The sequence below is a fragment of the Spermophilus citellus genome, assembly GCF_964194105.1.
Source record: "Spermophilus citellus genome assembly, chromosome: 10".
Taxonomy (NCBI): domain Eukaryota; kingdom Metazoa; phylum Chordata; class Mammalia; order Rodentia; family Sciuridae; genus Spermophilus; species Spermophilus citellus.
Window position 1 is genome coordinate 45,314,063 of NC_138197.1, and position 18,577 is coordinate 45,332,639.

Below are 18,577 nucleotides of genomic sequence, written 5' to 3' on the forward strand. Positions count from 1 at the left end.
TATATTTTATTTAGAGACAGGATCTCACTAAGTTGCTTAGGACCTTTCATGGTTGCTGAGGCTGACCTTGAACTTGAGGTCTTCTTATCTCAACCTTAACCTCTGGAGTAGCTGGGATTACAGGTTCTTGCCACCACCCCTGGCACAAATAAACTTTTACACTCTTCCATCCATTGCTTCTCTAGAGTTCACCCTTACATACAATTTATTTCTATTCACTGTTAGAAATACCAGAGTGTCACAAGGAATCAAACATGTGCTCAGAAGTAGTTAAGCAAGGCAAACTTTACTCCTTCTGAAGAGTGGGCTACTGAAGGTAGTCTGGCAAGCAAGCACAGTCCATCTGGTTTTATCCCTGATGCTGCACTGCCTCTTGCAGCATCTTCTGATAGGAGGAGCTAGGGTTTACAATCTACACTATTGGCTAATTTTTAAATTGGGGCGGGCAAAGGGAAGGGTCATAATTAAAATGGCTATTATTGGATACAGGTTGAGAAGACACATTTACATTCCAATTAAGGCTAAATACTATATTCTGATTCTTTTTTTTTTGGAACAAAGATTGACCCCAGGGGTGCTTAATCACTGAGCCACATCCCTAGCCCTTTGTATTTTTTACTTTGAGATAGGGTCTCCTGAATTGCTTAGGGTCTTGCTAAGGTTGAGGTTTTGCTAATTGCTGAGGCTGGCCTTGAACTTGCAGTACCCTGCCTTAGCCTCCCAGGCCGATGGGATTACAGGTGTGAACCAGCACAACTGGCTAAATACTATATTCTGAAAGTGGACCAATGTACTGTTTCTCACAACTTTTTGTGACCCAGCTCTAAATAATGAAACTAGATGTAGTTGTTATATGTTTTGCTACATGCATCTGTTGCAATACTACATACTTTACTAAGTTTTTCTTGATGAACTCTGAAAAGTGAACCTTGTCCAGCCATCTACTCCAGGGGCAGAGGCAGGAGGATCTTAAATCCAGGCCAGCCTTGGTAACTTAGTGAGACTTGTCTTAAAATAAAATAAAAAAGGACAGTAATATAACTGAGTGATAGTGTACCCAGTATGGGGGAAGAAAAAACCCTAAACAAAAAACCCTTAATTTTCAGTTAAATTGGGAAAGTTCTTTATTTTCAATCCAGGATAGTAATACATTCCTTATCTTTTTCAAAGAAAGGCTTTGAAGTGTTCACTGTTTCAAATTAGTACCTTGCAGTGTAGGTACATATGTGAGGATATCTTGTAAACTATAATGTCTCATTTGTTTTATTTATTTATTTATTTATTTTTTAAATTTTTATTTATTTTAATTCTCGGCGGACACAACATCTTTGTTTGTACGTGGTGCTGAGGATGGAACCCGGGCCGCACGCATGCCAGGTGAGCGCGCTACCACTTGAGCCACATCCCCAGCCCCATGTCTCATTTATTATTCACTGTTTTGACTTTTGCTTTCCCTTGAGGCAACATTTCCCTCTACCACCATCCAAAGGACTAATACTGGTGTACTCAAGATATAACGAACACTTTCTAGAATGTATTGGAGCACAGAGACTTTAATTTTTTTTGGGGGGGGGCAGTGCTGGCAATGGAACCCAGGGCTTCATGCATGCTAGACAACACTACCATGGAGGTAGGCTACAACCAGAGACTCTATTTTAAGGTAATCAGTTCTAGATCTTCATTTCCCTTGAGTAAGCATTCCAAAACTTGATGTGTCAGATCATGTCCTCTGGGGTCAGGATGTAATGTGGGCTCCTCTCCAACCTCCTCTTAGCCTAATTGCTTTTCTTTAGCAAAGGCATAACTTTTCCTCTTATATAAAATCTTACTAAGGGAAAATACCTCTGCAAAAATCTTAAGGGCTTCAAAAAGGGACAATTGACTGGTGAATGAGAATGGGTAATATCCTTTCATATTTTGGGGTGTGTGTGTTCTGTTACCCACTTGCAAGAAAGTTGAAAGAGAACCTAATCAGAATTGCTAACTGCTAGATGATTAAAAGTGTTTTTTCTTTGTTAGAACTCTGTGATTTATTTATTTTTCATGTGTTAATGGGGATAGAACTCAGTGCCTCACATGTGCTAGGTAAGCATTCTGACCACTGAGCCACAAAACCAGCTGTGCAATTTTTTAAATTTTTGGTGGAAGGAGTTGGAAGAATTGAGTACCATGATTATGAGAACCACTATTCATTCTTTTCTGCTTATTTATGTGAAAATTTTTCTCAGTGCTTGTTATAAAGTCCTTGCTTAGCATCTGGATGGCCATCTTAAGTGACAGCTGCCACTTTAAGGAAGAAGTTTCGTTTTCCTGTCAAAGGGCCTTTCTGAGAAAAGCCAACTCTGATTTTTGAGCTTCCCCCATAAAAGTCCCAGAACTCAAGTCTCAACTCCTCTCTCTCTCATAGAGAGATGGCCTTTATTTGTCATCTTTGACAAATAAACTCTTGCATGTATCTCTGCCTGGTCTCTGTCTCTCATTCCTGGCTTTTCCTTCACTTTGTGTCTATGGAATTGAAAACCTGGAAGAGAATCGATGCTGAACTCTTTCTTATTTCACTAATACTTATCCACTATTAAACTAGTTGGAAAAAGTCTACCCAACTCCATGTCCCAAAGATGCATTTCCAGTACATTTTTACTATTGGGTTGAATATTTAATTACACAAAATTTCAAGATTACTTATTTCATCAGTTGAAATGAGACTTTTTTTTTTTTTTTTTTTTTTTTTTTTTTTTTGGTACTGGAGATTGAACTCAGGGGCACTCACTCATGAGCCGCTTCCCAGCCCTATTTTGATTTTATTTAGAGACAGGGTCTCTCTGAGTTGCCTACCACCTCGATTTTGCTGAGGCTGGCTTTGAAGTCAAGATCCTTCCTCTCAGCCTCCCAAAATGTTGGGATTACAGGTGTGGGTCACTGCGCCTGGCTGAAATGGGACTCTTAGACCTTTATGGTCATAGAAAATACACAACCTGTAAATTTCAACTTAGGTACACATTTTTACTACAGGGAAATTGGTAAGCTAATCAATAAGAGTTCAATGTAACTGGATCATTAGGATAAAATTCGGGGGCGGGTGTGGAATGTAAATGTGAGTTCCAGAAAACTATAAAAAAGACTTGAAGTTCTCCAAGTATAAAAAGGATTGTATTTTTTTTACATATTTATTTTCATATATTTATTTTTATGTGGTGCTGAGGATCGAACCCAGGGCCTCACACGTAGGAGGCAAGCACTGTACCACTGAGCTCCAACCCCAGCCCAAGGGTTGTATTTTAATAAGTGGATACTGGTGGAAATTAATTCCCTCCATACATTTTTAAAAATGAGACAGCGGAGCATGGTGGCCCACACTTGTAATTCCAGAGTCTGGGGAGGCTGAGGTAGGAGGATCCCAAGTTCAAAGCCAGCTTCAGCAATTTAGCTCTGGAACTCAGCACTTTAGCCAGGCGCGGTCTCAAAATAAAAAATAAAAAGAGCTGGGGATGTGGCTCAATGGTTAAGCGACTCTGGATTCAATCCCTGTTACAGATAGATGCAATTAACAAATTGGGAAAGAATGCAGATGTCATTTTAAACTTTACAAAACTGTTTTAATGGGCTCATAAACTGAAAAACTTCAAGACCTTGAACCAAGGATGTTGGCTTCCAGTTTGTGATCTCTCCATCCCTTGGGATACACATTAGATTAAAACCTGTGGCACTCTGTTGCACACGTGGACTTAATATCTTGCATCGTAATTCTTATTTTGTTCATTTTAATTGCCTTTCCTCGTAGAATGTAAGCGTTCAGAAGGCCAGGCACTTGTTCGATTGCTGGCTCTGCGCCTGCATCTAGGGGACACTCCCCAAACACCCCCTGAATGAATGACTTAATCGTGAGAACTCGGAGGGCGGTTAAAATCCCCAGCCAGCTTTCGGCCGCGAGGGCTGAAAGGGCGTGGGAAGGCCAGGAGAAAACTCTGGAGCACTCTGTGGGGCCCGGCGGGGGTTCGGGCGCAGAACTCGCCGCGGGGGAGGTGCCCTCTAGTGCTGCCGCGCAGGCGCGCAGCCTTCTCCGCGTGAGTGCGCGCAGTCGCGCGCCTGTCCCCGCGCGGGCTCCGTAGCGCGTGTGCAGGCTGACGCAGCTCGCGGGTCCTCCTCCTGCTCTGCAGCGGCGGCAGCGGAGTTTTGGGCGTTTGGGAGGGGGCGAGGGAGCGAGAGTCGAGAGAGGGAGGCGGTGGCGGCGGGGAGGAGGGGGAGGAGGAGGAGCTGGCGCCGCCATGGCCGCCGCTATCACCGACATGGCCGACCTGGAGGAGCTCTCCCGCCTGAGCCCTCTGCCTCCCGGCAGCCCTGGCCCAGCGGCGCGGGGCCGGACTGAGCCCCCCGAGGAGGAGGAGGAAGAGGAGGAGGAGGAAGAGGAGGCGGAGGCCGAGGCTGTGGCGGCGCTGCTGCTAAACGGCGGCGGCGGTGGGGGCGGCGGAGGAGGCGGCGGAGTGGGGGGCGGCGAGGCGGAGACGATGTCGGAGCCGAGCCCTGAGAGCGCCAGCCAGGCCGGGGAGGACGAGGACGAGGAGGAAGACGAGGAGGAGGAAGAGGACGAGAGCAGCAGCAGCGGCGGGGGTGAGGAGGAGAGTAGCGCCGAGAGCCTGGTGGGCAGCAGCGGCGCGAGTAGCAGCGACGAGACGCGCTCGCTGAGCCCCGGCGCCGCCAGCAGCAGCAGCGGGGATGGGGACGGCAAGGAGGGCCTGGAGGAGCCCAAGGGACCGCGGGGCAGCCAGGGCGGCGGCGGGGGCGGCAGCAGTAGTAGTAGCGTCGTCTCTAGCGGCGGCGACGAAGGCTACGGGACCGGGGGAGGCGGAAGCAGCGCGACCTCCGGGGGCCGGCGAGGCAGCCTGGAGATGTCGTCGGACGGGGAACCTCTGAGCCGCATGGACTCGGAAGACAGGTCAGTGCACCGAAGCGTTTCCCCATTCCCTTCCTCTTCTCGAACTCCCGGACCCCTCACAGGGACCAAGGGGACTTTTTGCCGTGATCTCCCCAGCTCCCCGAATTCTCGGCCCCTCCCCCAGGCTCTCAACTCGGAAATCCCTGGCCGCCGCCGCGCCCCTCTCGGATAGCGGCTTCCAACTCTCAAACCATTCCCCCCCAACTCTCCTTTCCCCGCCCTCTTTCCCCTCGGCTCTGCACTCCTTTCGGACCTAAGGACTGCTCTAACTTCGGAGACAATCCCCAAACAGGCCCAGACCCTCTGGCGGAGCAGAAGAGGGCCTTGATGTACACCTCGGTACACAAGGTTAGCTTCATCCAACCGTGTTCGTGAACACTTGTCAGAACTATAATTGACAAGTGTTTTCCAATATGGCTGGTCTCGCTTGGATTTAACAGAACTTCCTTGTCCAGGGAGGAGACCCCAACTATCACTTTTTTCTACTTAAAAAAAAAAAAAGAGAAGACAATTGTTTTATATTTAATCATTACCACCAAAATTCCATATTTGTACTCAGTAATGCGGTCTCCAACGAGATTTTAATCTGTCCTATTTGTTTTCTGATCAAATCTGGGAGAAAGTTGAAAACACAAAAATCATTGTGGAAAAGAATAGTGAATTAATAGCCTTTTAAAATAACTTCGCTCAATCAAAGAGAGTTGAAGTGGTAACAAAATGTATTCGTGAAGGTAAAACAGTATGTAGCTTAAAATCTTTATTACATGGTAGTATTTCACCATGAGAGTCGTGGTTTAATTGATAATATTTAAAGTCGTGTGTTGGTGAGGTCTCCAATTAGTATTTTTCTAAAGCTCGTTAGAAGTAACTAGAAATTGACAAAAAAGCATCCCCCATTTTCCTCCCCCAGGATATTTAAGAAATTTGTTCTAATAGTATGTGCTTCCGTTATTATCTCTTTGGAATACTTAATATTTTAAGTAGTGGGTTTTTAATGTATTTTAAAAAGAAGAATGAAATCATGCATATTCTGCTTCTAAATTATGTTAGCATTTATTTTGACTATCTGCTAATGTTTTAATGAGCAATAGAATTTTAAAAAGTTGATAGTGATTTTAATTTAAAAGTTTAATTCTGAAGTTTTAGGAATTCTGATTGTTAACTGATAAAAATGAACTCCTTATAGTTAATGCTCCAAGGACTTCAAGAATTGGAGTATTTTGAAAATCTAATATTAAATTATTTTTGACATTTACTTTAATTCTTAGTTAACAAGATACCTTTATATAGAATAAAATAAATGGTTTAAACCTTAAGAAAGGTTTTGAACTGTATAGGCACAGAGATAGACAGGAAGGAGAACATCAGAAAATTAAAAATTGATGTGAACTCCAGAATGAAGCATGTGCTATTTATCATTTTACTATTTATATTTTTCATTGATAGCACTACACATTTGAAAGTTGACTTTATGCTATCAACATCCAATCCTAGTTTATCTGTTTACCTAGAATAGATAATGTGACAGATGTTTGCCTTGCACTGCAGTTTAAATGTCTCCACCTCTTCTTCAAAACTATAGTACAAGATAGGTAATATTTTGACTTCCATTTAACAGATGAAGAAGCAGTTTGTGTGTATGGCATGGAAATGATAGAGCTGAATCTGAACAAAGGTTCTCAAGTTCAGTGTCTCCACTTCAGGAGAGTTATAATAAATCACCTTAAATAACAAGTGGTATGTTTCAGTTTTGTTTTAATTAACATCTACCTATTATGTCACTTCAGGAGACAATGAATTATATATATTGGTCAAGTGAAATTTTGGTTTCACTTGATATTTATTAGATATTTATTTGAATATCTGATTTTATACCTTATCTCAGAGTAAAGAGTAAAATTGGTGTTCCAAGTCCAAAAAAGGATTAAAACTTGATAACCAAACATAATTTACTTTAATGCTTAAATACTAGAGACTGCAAAATATTATAGTTTTATTATTTCATGGTGGTAGATTTTCACTTGTATGAGAAAACCTATCCAGTGAAACTGGACTGTGGTCTTTATATTCTGAAATAACCTTGTTAATTTTGCAAGTTTTTTTGTTTTCAGAGTTATTTAAATTTGGGAAGGATTCGTAATTCTTACAAACTATACTTCAGATCACACAACTCTATGGATATCATAGGTTGATTTCATGGTAATCCTTTGTAATTGGTGGAAGAATATAGTAGTATTAAAGTACTTTTAAAATATTGGAGCACTCCTGTGACAGCAATTCTATTATCATTAGAACTTTGTTTATATTGGAATATCTATTCTGTTTTTCTGTTGTTTTGAAATTATATTATACTTTTTTATCTGATGTGCTTTAGGCTGTTGAAATTTGTTAAATATTTTTGTTGGTGCTTTTTATTTTTAGTGTTTATTGGTACTGGGAATTGAACAGAGGGGTCACTTTACTAGTGAGCTACACCCTCCAGCCCTTTTTAATTTTGAGGCAGAGTATTGCTAAGTTGCTGATGGTCTGACTTATTTGCAAAGGTTGGCTTTGAACTTGCAATCTTCCTTCCTCCTTCAGCCTACCAAGTGACAGACTACAGGTGTGCTGGTTTATTTAAGAGAATTAAAATCAAGACTAGAGTTTGTGACCTGAGATGTCATTTACAAACATGTATTGAAAGTATTGAGTAATGAAAAGTGACTAATTTATAAAATGATTAAATGACACTTGATACAAAAAATGTTGACTATTTTTCCTAGAGGAAAGTTATTTAAAGCCAGTGATAAATTTACAAACGTGTTTATTTTGGATTGAAAATCTAAAGTTGATATATAATATTAATTATGTAATGTAGATAATAGAATTTTCTTCAGGGGGTATATTTAGCTGTGTGACCCCACTAAAACTTAGCTTTTCTTTTACTTTGAATCTAAACTTTAGGTACTTTTAAAAAAGTTAACTAAGATAACTTATGATACTAAGTTAACTTTGAAAAAATTATTTTTAATACATGATTTCCTTTTTCTGTTTTCTAATATCTGTTATATAAAAACATTTAGGGGAGGGGCTGGGGATGTGGCTCAAGCGGTAGCACGCTTGCCTGGCATGCGCGAGGCACTGAGTTTGATCCTCAGCACCACATAAAAATAAAATAAAGATGTTGTGTCCACTGAAAACTAAAAAATAAATATTAAAAAATTCTCTCTCTCTCTCAAAAAAAAAAAAAAACATTTAGGGGAAAAATCAATTTAGGAAACATTTGTTGAGTGAGTCATCCAAATAGTAATTAAATGCCACACTTGTTTTATTTTTTATTTTTATTTTTATTTTTTTTAAGAGAGAGAGAGAGAGAGGAGAGAGAGAGAGAATTTTTAATATTTATTTTTTAGTTCTCGGCGGACACAACATCTTTGTTGGTATGTGGTGCTGAGGATCGAACCCGGGCCACACGCATGCCAGGCGAGCGAGCTACCGCTTGAGCCACATCCCCAGCCCAAAATGCCACACTTGTACTGAGTATGTATTGATACTAAAAAGATAATGTCAAAGCAGGGCATGGTGGTGTATGCCTGTAATCTCAGCTGCTAGGGAGGCTGAGGCAGAAAGATTGCAAGTTTGAGGTCAGCCTGGGCAACTTAGACCTTGTCTGAAAAAATAACAAGGTCTGTAGATATGTAGCTCAGTGGTAGAGTGCTCCTGGGTTCAATCCCCAGTACTTGGGGGTTAGGTGGGGGAAGATGAGAAAACAGGAGACATGGTCTCAGTTTCAAGTAGTAAATTAACTTTTTAAAATAGAATTTTAAACATAAAATACCTGTGAACTTATTATAGTACTTGCTGTTGAATTAGATTTATGGAAGTACTGCTCTTAGCTTCTTATCTATATGGTTAATTTGACAATAGCCTATCTTTTGTGGTGGTGGTTGTTTTTTCTTCCTCTAGTATAAGCCATGACTTACTTTGAAAAAGCTAAATTGGCCTGGCCTGGTGGTACATGACTGTAATCCTGGTGACTCAGAAGGCTGAGCAGGAGGATCACAAGTTCTAGGCCTGCTTGGGCAACTTAGTGACACCTGTCTCAAACAAATAAAAAAGACTGGGGATGTAGTTAGAGGCATAGCACCCCTGCATTTAATCACTAATACTACAAAAAAAAAAAAACCTTAAGATAACTTTCAATTATCAGTCTTTCTGAGTAATCCAGATGTAAAGTGGAAGATGCATACATAAGCATTGGGAATTAATAAGAAAGGGTATATTTAGTATAGAATTAACAGTCAGCAAAGGACATAGGCCTTTATCATTTTATGGGTCAGAGTTTGGAACTCCTAGCCCTATAGGTTGCAAATTTTGAGATATAGCTTGCTTGGACATTAGGAAAATTTGTTTATATAGTCCAGTATCCCAGTAAGATGATTAGGAAGACTAAACATCTGAACTGGAACATTGCATGTTGAGGTTGTCAACATTTACTAAGGAGGGCTGGGGGTATAGCTCAGGTGGTAGAGTGCTTACCTTGCATGCATAAGGCCCCAGGTTCAATCCCCAGCACCACCACCCTCCCCCCTGCCAAAAAAAAAAAAAAGATTTACTAAGGATCTGTACAATTGAGTCAATAAAATACTTTGCGTAAAGTAATATATTGTTCCTACTTGATGCTACAACTCCCTTTCACTAGCTACCCCTTGCCCCTTTCTTTTGGTATTGGGGATTGAACTCATGCGCTCAACCACTGAGCCACATCCCCAGCCCTGTTTTTGTTTTGTTTTGTTTTGTTTTTTTTTTGAAATTTTACTTAGAGACAGGGTCTCACCTTAGTTGCTCAGTGTCTTGCCATTGCTGAGGCTGGCTTTGAACTCTTGATCTTTCTGCCTCAGCCTCTGGAGTTGCTGGCATTGTAGACGTGTTGTTGATCTTTCTGCCTCAGCTTCTGGAGTCCCTGGGATTATAGGCGTGTGCTACTGACTGACTAGCTACCCATTTTAATTAAATTGCAGCTGTTAGCAGTCTGTCCAGATCCCCCCAGTGATCTTTTACCCCAGTACTGGGGATTGAACTCAGGGCCTAGCACATGCCAGACAAGTACTCTACCACTGTGGTATATATCCAGCACCCCTGTCCCCTGGCCCTTAAAAAATTATTATGATTTATTTGGTACTAGGGATGGAAACCAGGGGTGCTTAACCACTGAGCCACATCCCCAACCCTTTTTATTTTGAGACAGGGTCTCCCTAAGCTGCTTAATCCTCACTAAGTTGCTGAGGATGTCTTTGAACTTGAAATCCTTCTGCCTTAGGGCCCCCCCAACCCACTCTTCCCGCTGCTGGGATTAAAGGCGTGTACCACTGTGCCTGGCTGAATTAAATTTTATTTTGAGACAGGGTCTGGCTAAATTTCCCAGGCTGCCCTCAAACTTGTGATCCTCCTATTTCAGCCTCTCATGGAGGTGGGATTACAGTTATGTATCTACCACACTCAGCACCCTCTTTTATTTTGATGAAACATAGGAAAAAGAGCTTCTAATATTTCTTAGTTTTCAATGGTAACATGTTGCTTTCAGTTAAGTAAGATTTGGCAGTGTTAAAATGAAACAAGGACAATAAAACCCCCACAGATTTCAATATTGTACTTATATGGAGAGGTTCTAAGGAACTTTAAAAAAAAAAAACAAACAATAAACAATGACTATTTTCTTGGGTCAGTTAGGAAGTCCTGTATGTAGGCTAGGTTGCTACCAAACACAGGTATTACTATGTTTAGGACATTGTTTTTGTGTGGGAGATAGGACAGAATGCTTCCCACTTCATCCATCTTGCTATTGGAGTTAGATTTTTAATCCAGATAGATTTTTCTGTAACTCCTAGCAGAAAACTTCCTTACGTCTAATGTGAACAGATTTCATTCCTTACCTATTGTTTAATGCTGGGCAACAAATTTCCCCATAATTTAGCAACTTGAAGGCTTATTCTCATGAGGTTGCAGCAAAGGTATTGGTAGCACTGCAGTGAGACAGGAAGTATCATCAAAGGTGGCTTTATGTAGCTCTTGAGCAGAAGGCTCAACATCTTACTAGCTCAACATCTCCGTAGGGCTGTTTGTGTAGCCATTTCTCCCAAGTGAGCTGATAAAGAACGAGAAGGAAGCCATAGTGATCTTTTATGACCCAAATATATCTGCTCATGTTTGTGCATTTTCACTTAGCAGGTAAGCTTTTTTTCTTTTTACGTATAGTTTCTGATAAATTTCTTCAAAAATTTTGACATAACCCTTTATAGCACATCAAATTTCTGCAATGAATGCTCTCCTGGCCTTAAACTTGGCTTTTCCTTTTAAAGTAGTAGGAATCGAACCTAGGGCTTCACACATGCTAGCTAAGTGGTCTTTCATGAGCTATATCTCCATCCCTGTTTACTTTTTATTTTGAGACAAGATCTTGTTAAGTTTCCCAGGTTGGCCTCAAACCTGCAATCTTCCTGCCTCAGTCTCCCTAAGTGCTGGGATTACATGTGTATGTGCCACCACCTGCATTATTAAAGTGTTTCTGAGGTACTAGTGACATCATTTCTGTTAAAAGAATCTTGTGAGCTTGGAACAGTGGCATTCACCTGTAACGCCAGCACCTTAGCAGTCTGAGGATAGAGATTGCAAGTTTGAGGCTAGCATGGGCAACTTAGTGTCTCAAAAAGAAGTGGGATTGTAATGTAGCCCATTGATAGGGCGCCCCTGGGTTTATCCTCATTACAAAAAGAGGAAGAAAAAAAATCCTGTGAACTGTTCTATAGAACCATGTTATCTGAATGCTTGCTTAGTCTTTCCTGTTGAATGACATTTTTGAAGTCGGGACAGTTTGCTCATTTAGGTTTCTGTATACCTAATAATACCTTGGGTATGGTGAATCCTCAAATACCACTAGCAATAAATTGAAATGCCAACAATCGGATTTGCTTATTTACTATCTTTAATAACTTCTGATGTCTCATTTTGTAAAAGGGGCACACAGGGCTGGAGTTGCGGCTCAGTGGTGGAGTGTTGCCTAGCATGCATGAGGCACTGGGTTCGATCCTCAGCACCACATAAAAAAATAAAAATAAACATAAACAAAATATCATTCTCCGCCTAAAGAGAAAAGCCATAAAAAAAGGTGTGTGTGGGGGGACACACTTGTAATCCCTGCTATTCAGGAGGCTGAGGCAGGAGGATTCTAAGTTTGAGGTCAGCCTGTGCAATTGAATCCCTGTCTCAAATAAAATTAAAAATAAAAAATCAAAGGGGGACAATACTAGTTCCTAGCCTGTAAGATTGTTAGGTGGATTACTTGTAAAATATTAGCGAAATAATTAAGGGCTCACTATCTGATAGGCATTTTTTTCTACAGATGTGCGTAGAATTCCCACTATGTGGGCTGGGACTATAGCTCAGTGGCAGAGCGCTTGCCTATCATGTGTGAGGCACTGGATTTGATCCTTAGCATTGTATACAAATAAATAAATAAAATAATTATTTTAAAAAAATCCCCATTATGTGCCAGATACTACATCTGTGCCAGATGCTGGAAGTAAAGCAGTGAAGAAAACCAAGTCCTGACTTCATGAGTGTAGGAGACAAGATTCTGCACAAATGAACTGTGTTAGTAATGATTATTATTGTTTGCATTTGAATGAATTATTGTTATGAAGTAGTGTAAGATTTGTAATACCAAAAAAGAGTGCTATATCAAGCATTAAATGTATGGCAAATATTTGCAAAGGAGTACTGCAAAAACTTGGAAAGTGCTATGGTAGATTAAAGTATTTCATCATAAAAATCTATATTTTAATCTAGCTTTCTTTTAACATTTATTTATTTATTTATTTATTTATTTATTTATTTATTTATTTATTTAATGGTGCTGGGGAATGAACCAAGGGCCTTGTGCATTCGAGGCAAGCATTCAACCATCTGTGGGGGGGGGGAAACAATTTGAGATAGGGTGTTAGTCGGTTGCCAGCAAATTTGTCTTTGGGCCTCACCCTGTCTTGCCTTGTTTAATCAATTTTCTGTAATGTAACTGCATTCTAATGGATCTGAAATGCCTCATAGTACATTTTAATTTTAGTAATTTTTAATATGAAACTAGTATGCATTGATTGTAAAGGCTTTGGAATATGGAATATGTTTTGCTGTTATGGGGATGTACAGTGATTTAACTATATGTTGAGTTTATGATGTGTTTGTGTTTTGGGTTGTGTGTGTGTGCCAATATTTGAACCCAAGACCTCAAACATGCTAAGCATGCTTCCTATCACGAGCTACATTCCTAGCCTTATATTCATTTTTGTAACCCAGTCACAAAAGTTTGCGTTTGTGAATGTAGTTTTTATATTGGCCTTAGAACTAAAGTGATAGTTTTGGATGTGGATGGGTGATGACATGATGCTTGGATGTATAAGAGATTATTCCTTGACCACTTAACTGATGGTTAGCATTGTACCCTATTAAGCGATAAGAAAAAAATACCATGATACTTTCTTAGATGCTTAGTTTTTAATGAGAATGTTAAAGAGATGATTGCATTATTTTCTGTTTTTCTCTTGTAAATTGTCACAGTGCGTTAAAACTAGAGTTGAAGAGTATTGCATAGTCAGTAACTGAAGATTTGTTTAACTGGTGAGGCCCTGGTTTGGACTCCCAGCAGTGCAATGAAAACAAATTGTTGGGAGAAGGCGATGACATATTTGGGTTAGGTGAATGTTACAGCAATCTTTTAAAAATTTTTTGGTGCTGGGGATTGAACTAGAGCTTTGTGCATGCTAGGCAGGCTTTCTACCGCTGAGCTACAGATCCAGCCAGGTTTAAATGAATGTTGAAGAGAGAATTTGAGAAAGCCTAATTGAAACATGGAGGCAGGAATGAACCTAGCACGTTCAGGAGACTTGCTGCCTAGATCTGAGGATCCATACTAGATGTAGGAAATAAGAATTAATGACTACAGAGGACCTTTTATACCTACACCATTTTGCACATCTTTCTTAGTACAGGTTTGTGAATCACATAATTTTGCCTCTTCCCAACTTCCAATCAGGTCTTATCTTGAACGTTCTGTCTGATTCTTTGTGAGTTATGTCAGCAGATGAATTCTTCAATGTCTCTGTTAAATTTGAGTAATTGTTTGCTGATTTATGCACTCCCTGAGTATGGGGCTGTGTCTGTCTTAATCAGTGCTCTCTCTGTTGCACCTTGCACAGAGTTTGACATGTTTTATATATTTTTGAATAGATTTTGGAGGAATGAGGAAAGTTATGTGTTACAAGACAATATGTGGCAAAGGTAGAGAAGGACAGTTTAGAATCTGGGAGAAATTAGGAGGTGTTCGGATTAGTACATGTGTGAACTGAAGAGAGTTAAGATAGAATATGAGGGGAAAAACTAGTTCTCTTGATGGGCCATGACAAAAATCAGTTATTATTTCTGAATGAAAACTTTTTTAGCAGGGCAAGGTGATACATGCCTGTAAGCCTAGCTGCTTAGGAGGGTGAGGCAGGAGGAACATAGATTCAAAGGCCATTTCAGGCAATTTAGGGAGAACATGTCTCAAAATAAAATTAAAAAGGCTGGAGATGTAACTCAATAGTAGAGTACTTGCTTTGTATGTTGGAAGTCCTGGTTTTAATCCCCAGTACTATACCCACCCCCAAAAAAGTCTTCAGTGTTTTACTCTTAGGATTAAATGAGATGCATATATAAAGGGCCCAGGACTCTATTTAATTCAGAGAGGTTATTTCATTTCTCATACAGAGAGAGATAGTGGAAGGAATATGCAATGAGAATAAATGATCAGTGTTGCTATCTTGACTTAGTAAATACTAGATACTTCCTGAAGGAACTTTGGCAAGTGATTCTGTGTCTCTGAACGTCAGATGGATCCTTTTTCTTAAATATGAGGGTTTTTAAATTTAATTTAATTTAATTTTTTTGGTGGTGCTGGGGATTGAACCCACGGCCTTGGGTGTCCTAGCCAAGCACTCTACCGGCTGAACTATATCCCCAGCCCAATCAGTATGAGGATTTTGACACAATGGTTTAAAGTAATTTGGTGTACAGTTGTGAAGATTCTGCTGTAGACTTGGCAAGTACTCCAACTGAAGTCAAACAAATATATTATATATCCTTTAGACAAACGCAGAATATTGACTAATTTAACTTTGCTTGTGTCGAGGCTATCAGGGATCCTTTTTTTGGTACCAGGGATTGAACACAGGGACACTTGATCACCGAGCCACATCCCCAGCTCTATTTTGTATTTTATTTAGAGACAGGGTCTCATTAAGTTGCTTAGTGCCTTGCTTTTGCTGAGCCTAGCTTTGAACTTGTGATCCTCCTGTCTCAGCCTCATGCCCAGCCAGGGATATTTTTACCCCCCCCCCCCCCCCGCTTTTTTTTAAATGATGCTGGGGATCAGCCTCAGGGTCTTGAGCATTTGAGGCAAGCTCTCTACTACTGAGCCTCACCTGCAACCCTCAAGGATACTTTCCAAAGGTTTTTCTGGGTTCAAAAGTTGCCATATTTTTATTTCATATATTTGGTGTTGTACTGAAATACTCATTCTTGTCTCCTTGGCTGTAATTTTCTTTTTTTCCCTGCAGTGCTGGGGGTTGAGAAAAGGACCTTGTGCACTCTAGGAAAGCCCTCTACCACTGAGCCTGTTGTCATATCTTCAAGATGAAAGATTAGAGACTGCACAGTGGCGCATACTTATAATCTCAGTTACTTCAGAGGCTGAGGCAGGTGAACTGAAGTTTGAGGCTAGCCTGGGCAACTCAGAACCTGCCTCAAGAAAAAGCCTGGAGATGTAGCTCAGTGGCTCAGTGGTAGAACACCCCTGGAGTCAATCCCCAGTACCAAAAAAAATTTTTTCTTTTTTTCTTTTTTTTTTTTTTTTGAGACAGGGGTCTTGCTCAATTGCCCAGACTGTCCTTGAATTTTAGATCCTCCTGAGTAGCTGGCATTATAGGTGTGCACTACCAGGCCTGGACTTTTTTGTTTTTAAACAAATGGCATACCCCTGTGTTGTTCAGGCTTGCCCCAAACTCATGGGCTTATGCAGTCTGCCTCAGCCTTCTGAGAAGTTGGAACCACAGTTGTGTGCAAATGTGCCTGGCTAAGTCTTTTTATATTTATGCTTTCAGAACTCAACTACCACACTTAATAATAAGCTGTTCCTATTTTGTAACTCAGTAATTGGTTGAATTGAATTGAATGTGGATGTACCAGATGCATATTTCTTTTTTCTGCCTTCGTTAGTGGGGCTACATGAAACAAGAACGTAACCATTCTTGCATACTGTAAGTGCCTCATATAATTGGAATCATATGCTGTTGTTCTTTTTGTGGACTGACTTATTTTCATGTAGCATAATATACTCAAGGTTCATCCATGTTATAGCATTTGTCAGAATTTGTTTTTTTATTTTTAATTTTGTGATGCTGGGGATTGAACCTAGGGCCTCATACCTGCTATGTAAGTGCTTTCCAATGAGCTACATCCCCAGCCCTTTTTTATTTTTTTACACAATACGTTTATTTATTTATTTATTTTTATGTGGTGCTGAGGATCAAACCAAGGGCCTCACATGTGCTAGGTAAGCGCTCTACAGCTGAGTTACAACCCCAGCCCCTATTTTTTATTTTTTTTTTGAGACTGGATTTTGCTAAGTTCATGAGGCTGACGTGGAATTTATGATTCTACTGCCTTTGCATTCTAGATAGCTGGGATTATTGGTGTGCCTGGCAGAATTTCCTTTTTAAGATTGAGTAATATTCCATTGCATGATTGAGAGTGATGTTCCTTTGTATGTATCATGCTTTGTTATTTATCCATTCTTTGTGTGTGTGTGTGTGTGTGTGTGTGTGTGTATGTGTGTGGTATTGGGAATTAAATCCAAGGCACCCTACCACCGAGCTATATCCTCAGGCCTTTTTATTTTTCATATTTTGAGGCAGGGTCTTGCTTAGTTGCAGAAGCTGGTCTGGAGCTTGGAATCCTTATGCCTCAGGTGTGTGCAATCACACCTAGCTGAGAATAGTTAGTTGTGTGTGTGTGTGTGAGAGAGAGAGAGAGAGAGAGAGAGAGAGAGAGAGAGAGAGAGAGATATGAACTCAGGTGTGCTTTACCCCTGGTTGAATCCTAAGTCCTTCTTATTTTTTTATTTTGAGCCATGGTCTTTGCTGAGTTGCCAAGGCTGGTCTTGAACTTGTGATCCTCTCTGCTGGAGTTACAGGTGTGCCACTGTGACCGGCTGGCAAAACATTTTTTTTTTTAATGTTTTAAACTCATCTTGGAAATTAGTCATTTGAACATCTTTTGAAGTGTTGGGCACTGCTGTACTCATTCTGGTAATTAACATGAATTTGAAAATCATCTGGAAAAATCATTCTATTGATTTAAAAAAAAACTAAATGTGATTGTTTCCTTATGAAGTAAGAGTAAGAGATCATTATGTATTTTGTAATTGTGTTGAAGTAGGATGTTTTTACTATTGTCTTTTACAAGATAATTGCTTTGCTTGCTGATCTCAAGCTAGATGAAAAATATGGGTGGAGTGATCTTTAAGGGCAATAGGCTTGAGAAGAGAAACACATTTAAAGTAATGTGCACAGTGAATAGTGGTGATGAAAGACTGCAGCCTCCTTGTTTTCCATAGATTATATTTCATCATTGTTGCATAAAGTCCCTTTTGGCTAATTTAGTGAATGCTGCTGGGTCTTGGGAAGAAAAATCTTTTGTCTTTATCCAGAGAAATAATTGTGGGGATAGAGAGTAGTCTTTTTCTTGATTAGAAATCCATTTTAGCTTTTTAAATTACAGTGATAATAGCTCGTAATTATAATAGTAATAGTAGTAGTAGCAGTAATAATACTAATATTATCTTGGATTTAGCTAATGATTTTTAGTGTGCCTCTAATTAATTTTTTATTATTATGTTACTGTGACGAAGCCATATATTTTACTTACCTTAAAAGTCCTACTTAAATTTGTCACTAAGAACCATGAGCATCCACTGTGTGCGAGGTGCAAGCTAGATTTGGGAGTTTTCTTTAAAGGAGAGTTTTATAGCTAATTCACAGTACAAATTAATTGGATCAAAGAGAGCAGAATTCATTCTACCTTAGGTGAGTAGGAAGGGCCTTAGGGAAATTTGACTTATTTATAACACACATATGTATAACACATACAGTAAAATAGGCACTTGTCTATACTTTTCTTCCTAATTGTTTCTGAGGAAGGACCTGATTTATAACACTTTAGCAGTTTAGAAAGCAAATCCTCACAGCCTTACAGAAATCTGATGGTCTAAATGTTTTTATCTTGTTTAAAATCAGTGTCTATAACTATTTGTCTTTGATAAAAGAAAAAGTAAATTGACCATATCTTTGTCCCTGGAATGAATATTAGTAGATGTGTTTTATGTTGACATTGTTAGGTTCACATCTGTTTCAGTGGCCTAATTTCTTAATTAGGGACAATATCTACCTGAGAACAGTGTTACTTGTTGTGCCTAAATTTGAATTAATTTTTTAATGGAACTAATTGATTTGCAGAAACTAAATTAAAAAAAATTTTTTTTCCCTCATACCAGGTACTGACCTTGGTGTTCTACGGAGA

The 18,577-nt window shown here is 39.8% G+C and overlaps 1 protein-coding gene across 4 annotated transcripts in view; it reads left to right on the plus strand.

Annotated features, from left to right (window-relative positions):
* The first annotated feature begins 4,120 nt into the window (after window positions 1-4,120).
* Window positions 4,121-18,577, plus strand: part of AEBP2 (AE binding protein 2) — a 214,627-nt gene continuing 200,170 nt past the window's right edge. For all 4 annotated transcript variants that reach the window (XM_081311504.1, XM_081311501.1, XM_081311502.1 and 1 more), the window contains exon 1: window positions 4,121-4,933. In XM_081311504.1, the coding sequence (XP_081167630.1) occupies window positions 4,266-4,933 (668 nt within the window). In that variant the 5' untranslated portion in view covers window positions 4,121-4,265. The remainder of the gene's footprint in view (window positions 4,934-18,577) is intronic.